Here is a 5828-nt window from a genome sequence, read left to right as displayed (position 1 = left end):
GATAGAAGAGAAAAGTCATAAAATTCTATCAAAGCACTTTTAATGCAATCGTTTAATAATAGTGCCGTTAGTGCCAAGTACACTGAACTGCGTCAATGACCGCAGTAACTACACTTACGTGACTTCAGTCAAATTGCACCACCCAAATGGTGATACCGTAGTATCGCTATTATATTCATGAAGTATAGATACAATGAAAGGTGGATCTCAATAATAAGAATTAGAGCTAAGTTATCTGAGCATAAAAATCAAGTTATGTGAAGCCATTTAGCAAAGCAGCACAAGACAGAGAGAACATTTAAAAGGAAATGGGTATCCAATGCAGAATTCCTTTTTCTTTTCTTTCATTCCCATTCCTCTTGTTTGTCTTATTCACTATTCCATCACTACACTGCACTCCAACTGATACTTTAACACAATCACAATCAATCTCAGTAGGACAAACTCTCATCTCCTCTGGCCAAATCTTTGAGTTAGGCTTCTTCATTCCAAGCAATTCCAGTAAGCAATATGTTGGGATTTGGCACAAGAACATACAAATAAAAGATCGAAAAGTCGTATGGGTGGCAAACAGAGAGAATCCACTTACAGTTACAGCAACAGACTCTGCCTCTTCCAGTCTAACAATTGGTAAAGATGGAAATCTGAGACTACTTGATGGCATGAACACTACTGTCTGGTTGACAAATGTTTCTGTCCATTCCAACAACTCAATTGCAGTGCTTTCAGACAGGGGAGACCTTACTGTTAAAGATAGTGTCTCTGGATTGATCTTGTGGGAGAGCTTTAACTATCCTTGTGACACTGTTTTACCGGAAATGATGCTAAAAATGAACACTAAAACAGGAGAGCAACACTTCATGTCTTCCTGGCTGACCGAAGATGACCCATCCCCTGGAGAGTATGTTTGCGGGTTGTCACTGGACACACCAACGCAGGTTTTCATTTGGAATGGTTCCAAGCCATACTGGAGAAGTGGTCCATGGGACGGATCGAAGTTTATAGGCGTAGTGGACATTGAGAACGCCAACAGCGATGGATTTTACATCATACACGGTAATCAACCGGGAAGTGTGTATTTGATATGGCACGTTTACACCACCTCTTATATCCACTTTATGTTCTTAGCACCAAATGGAACTTTGAAGAGAATGTTTATGGATGAACAAGTCAAGAACCCGTATGTTTATTGGATGTATCCAGCCAATCGATGTGATATTTATGGGGTTTGTGGACCTTTTGGAGTTTGCAATAAGAATACGTCTCCAAATTGTGAGTGCTTGAAAGGGTTTGTACCAAACTCAATTGAGGATTGGAAGAAAGGAAATTGGGCAGGTGGTTGTGTGAGGAAAACTGATTTGCTATGCCAAAAGAACACTAGCAGCTTAGCATCATCAGTAAAGGCTCAAAATGATGGATTTTGGAAGTTGAGAAGTATGAAGCTGCCGGATCATTTTGAATATTTGTACACCAAGGATTCCTCAGGTTGCCAACAATCGTGCTTGAGTAACTGTTCTTGTGTGGCATATGCATATGTGACTGGAATTGATTGTATGGTTTGGACTGGAGGGCTCATGGATGTTCAGCAGTTTTCACTTGCCGGGAATGACCTCTACCTTCGCCTTTCATATTCAGAGCTGGGTAAATTTAATTTATTTGAGCCTTAATATCTTTGGATTAGCAATACCATTTTTATTTTGTAATTTGTTTTTCATCATCTTTTTCTTTTCTTTTTTTTCTTTTTTCTTCTTTTTTTTTTTTTTTTCAGGAACTGATAAGAAAAATGATGAAAAATTCATCATCGGCTTTACAACAATTTCTGGGGTTGTCCTCTTGGGTGCTTTCATGTATGGTTTGCATAGGTGGAGAGCAAATCAAAGAGGTAAGAAAGCTACATAATTGAATTCTAACGAGCAACTATGATTACTATTAACATATTTCAAATTTGAGAAATCTAAATAATTTTCGATTCTGTGGTTCATTTTTTGTACATCAGTTAACAAAGAAAACAGGAGAAAGGACTTTGAAATGGCTGATTCAATGGACACTTCAGAGCTACCAATTATTGGTTTTGACAAAATATTAGCCGCCACCGATAACTTCAGCATAACAAACAAACTTGGGGAAGGAGGATTTGGACCTGTTTATAAGGTAACTATGTTCTTAAATATATGAATTAAGTTGACATATATCCGATTTACAAACTAATAAAAATGGTGGACTACAGGGAAAGTTAGAAGATGGACAGCTAGTGGCAGTGAAAAGACTTTCAAGGCATTCAGGACAAGGCGTGGAAGAGTTCAAGAATGAGATCATATTGATATCCAAACTGCAGCACAGGAATCTTGTTAGGCTCTTGGGTTGCTGCATTGAAGGGGAAGAGAAGCTATTGGTTTATGAGTACATGACAAACAAAAGCTTGGACACTTTTCTCTTTGGTTGGTTTATAGTCTCATCTTTCCTCCTGTAAATTGTTCATAGCATTCAATACCGTTACTACAACTATGTCTAGCGCTCAGGAAAGAAATTTTCAAACTTGTTTTCTTCTTGTTCATGCTTTAGATGCAACAAAAAAGGCGAAGCTTGATTGGGCTAAACGCTTCCACATTATTCAGGGTATTGCTAGTGGGCTTCTTTATCTCCACCGGGATTCTTGTTTAAGGGTTATTCACAGAGATTTGAAGGCTAGCAATATTCTCTTAGATGATGACATGAATCCAAAAATTTCGGACTTTGGGTTAGCGCGAACTTTCCAAGTGACACAAGAACTGGCAAATACTCACAGAGTGGTGGGAACATTGTAAGGATCCTTTCTTTCCTTTAATAGATTTTTCTCACTTTTGCCAACTATTTTCTCTACTGATGGAGTTTTGTATTGATATGGAACATTTTATGTTTGAAATACAACAAATAAAAGTATAATGGAAATAGCCACTAGTAAGGATCACAACAGGCTCACCACTTCAAAAATAAGCTTAAAATATATCTTTGATTAGGATGGAGACTAGAGTTACAAATGAGGCTAAGTAGTTTTCATTTTGGTACATAAATTTTATTTTTGTTTATCATTTAGTGAAATGACTACAAATTAAAATATATATTCAGGCAATATAAGTGATTCAATAAATAAGTTTGTCTCCTTCCTTTTTTAATCTTTAATTTTTTTAGAATAGTTATATTATATTTATTGACTGGAAGTCCTATAATTTTAGGTAAGCATAAATGTAATAATTTCTAATCAAATGCAGTGGATACATGTCTCCTGAGTATGTAATGGGAGGGCTATTTTCAGAGAAATCGGATGTCTATAGCTTTGGTGTTTTGCTACTAGAGATGGTTAGTGGCATGAGGAATACGTGTTTCCATTGTTGTGAAAAATACGTAAACCTCCTTGGTTATGTAAGTGCACTAATTTCACCTTTACATGCTTTCATATATTGTTAGTCACCACCATTATATGTGGTTCTACTAATTCATATATGGACATATGTGGAACTATTCTAGGTATGGAAATTGTGCAACGAAAGCCGGGCATCAGACTTAGTGGATGAGGTAGTGATTGATTCATGTTCCTGGTCTGAAGTAATGAGATGTATACATATTGGCCTTCTTTGTGTTCAGGGCCATGTTGCGGATAGGCCAACCATGTCTGTTGTGGTTCTCATGCTGAGCAGTGAAATAGATCTTCCACATCCAAAACAACCTACATTCACTAGTCAAAGCTTGTCAGATGTCGATCTTCGGTCACAATGCAATAGAATATATTCTATAAATAAGGCATCTCTATCAAGTATTGAAGGGCGATAACCAATTAACAAATTATGTATATGTCGCACAACATATATTGACATTATTGTGTAATGACAACAACAAATATAGCAAGGACTATAATTATATAATTATGTAACATAGTTGATCTTCTCTTTTGATTATTTTCCATTAATAAAGTTTGGTGTTACAGTGTACTTGGCTATGTAATTCTTGAAATAAATGGATAGGCACGTAAGAAAACAAGGCAAGTTGCACTAGCAAGAATCAAAAGGTTTGTAACCACAATATTCATAATATAACCACAATAGTTTGTCACTTTCACTTTAGAGGTTCACATTATAGATTCATCATTCATAGCTTCTACTACAAAATGACATAACAACACAAACATTTATAACTTTCTTACGATGTGAGTGTACATGGTAGAATTTTGTATGTTGGTAATAGAACTTTCAATTGTTTCACTCTCCAACGAAATCAAATAAAAAGGAAAAAAAAAACAAAAAAACAAAAACAAAAAATCTTCTCTTCTTATTTTTTTTTTCTCTCATCATTTTATTCTTTTTCTATTATGAATTCTAAAAACATGATGGACACGACTCCATAGTTTAGCCATTAGTGTGGAGAGTTTCTTCAAGGTAGGGGATATAAGCAGGGGTAGATTACTACAAACCTATTACGTTGCCATCCCTATGGAAAAGAAAGGCAGAGGTGGAAAGGGCTAGCTATTGCAGGAGGTGTCAAAGGTGAGATTGTGGAGACAGAAGGACATAGATGGACTAGAAAGTAAGAGAAGGAGCATTAGGGGAGATGGAGAGGGTGGTGACGCATCAAGAATTGAGAAAGATAGAGAGACAAAGTTGAAAAGTTTAAGATTCTCGAGATTATGATTTGTGACTATGATTCAATATCTACAATGAGTAACAATTCCCAATAAAACAAAAAAACCATATATCTAATCCAATAATGAGATAATTGAATTAGATCTACTATCAAGCAACAATAATAGACACAAAGATTTTACATTAAAAAAAAATTACAATTGTGGTAAAAAAATCACAGACCAAAGGCATAATTCAATCTACCAAAAAAATAATGAAATTACACTAGAATACCCTCAATTACCAAGCAGATCCACTTCCAAATTAAACCTAACTCATTGTGCCTCTTTCAATATCGTCTTTACCTCAGAATTGCTTCACCCAAAGTTGAATCCATAATGCCATTGTCGAATCCACGACGACGAGCCACTCTAGAATCCACTAAAGCTTTCAAGCTCAAGTTCTTTGAAATCCACTTATGAACATTTGTCTTGGAAAGTGTAATTGAAATAGAAACCCCTTGATGATATTAAATGTAAGCATGTTGATCCCTAAATCACTCTCAATTCATCAAGGTACACATGTAGATCTCACTAGAAAACTCTCCATTGTTCAAGATATTGCCAGAGGGCTTCTTTATCTCCAACGTGATTCTTGTTTAAGAGTTACTCTTAGAGATTTTGAAAACTAGCAATATTCTCTTGGATGATGACATGAATCCAAAAATTTCAGACTTGGGTTAGCGCAAACTTTCCAAGTGACACAAGAATTGGCAAATACTCATATGTTGGTGGGAACATTGTAAGGATTTTTTTTATTTTTTTTCCTTCAATAGATTTTGCTTGCCTTTGCCAACTATTTTCCCTACTGATGCAGTTATGTATGATATATATGGAACATTTTATGTTTGAAATACTAGAAATAAAAGTTTAATGGAAGCAAACACTAGTTGGTATGACAATTGGCTCATTGCTTTGAAAATTTTCTTAAAATATATCTTGGGTTGGGAGAAAGACTAGAGTTACAAATGTGAACATATGGGGGCAAGACATAAGTGCTTGCAAGGGGAGGTTAGGGGTTCAACTATTACGAGGTGTCAATCTAACAACTAGTCCCTTTGCAAACAACATAAATTTAGTAGATAAGTAATTCACTTTTCTTTTTAAAATTTTTAATTTTCTTAGAATAGTTACATTATATTTATTTATTGGAAGTCCCATAATCTTAAGTAAGCAT

At 35.4% G+C, this 5828-nt stretch overlaps 1 protein-coding gene across 1 annotated transcript; it reads left to right on the top strand.

Annotated features, from left to right (window-relative positions):
- The first annotated feature begins 223 nt into the window (after positions 1–223).
- LOC114259894 (G-type lectin S-receptor-like serine/threonine-protein kinase At1g61550) lies at positions 224–3965 on the top strand. Its single transcript, XM_028199921.2, has 7 exons — positions 224–1641; positions 1769–1882; positions 1997–2151; positions 2228–2438; positions 2563–2800; positions 3249–3399; positions 3505–3965. Exons 1-7 carry the CDS (start codon positions 309–311, stop codon positions 3805–3807), a joined length of 2505 nt encoding a protein of 834 aa, XP_028055722.2. The 5' UTR covers positions 224–308; the 3' UTR covers positions 3808–3965.
- Positions 3966–5828: the final 1863 nt, after the last annotated feature.

This window comes from Camellia sinensis, chromosome 9, assembly GCF_055761805.1.
Source record: "Camellia sinensis isolate YWXY chromosome 9, ASM5576180v1, whole genome shotgun sequence".
Classification (NCBI taxonomy): Eukaryota; Viridiplantae; Streptophyta; class Magnoliopsida; order Ericales; family Theaceae; genus Camellia; species Camellia sinensis.
The sequence above is the reverse complement of the archived record's forward strand: the minus strand, read 5'-3'. Positions and strand labels throughout refer to the sequence as shown.

What these genes read in the sequence shown, in the direction of transcription:
- LOC114259894 (XM_028199921.2), top strand. Translation starts at nt 309, where the DNA reads ATGGGTATCCAATGCAGAATTCCTTTTTCTTTTCTTTCATTCCCATTC. An exon ending in CCTTTCATATTCAGAGCTGG is followed by an intron (nt 1,642 to 1,768) that starts GTAAATTTAATT and finishes TTTTTTTTTCAG; the next exon opens with GAACTGATAAGAAAAATGAT. An exon ending in GTGGAGAGCAAATCAAAGAG is followed by an intron (nt 1,883 to 1,996) that starts GTAAGAAAGCTA and finishes TTTGTACATCAG; the next exon opens with TTAACAAAGAAAACAGGAGA.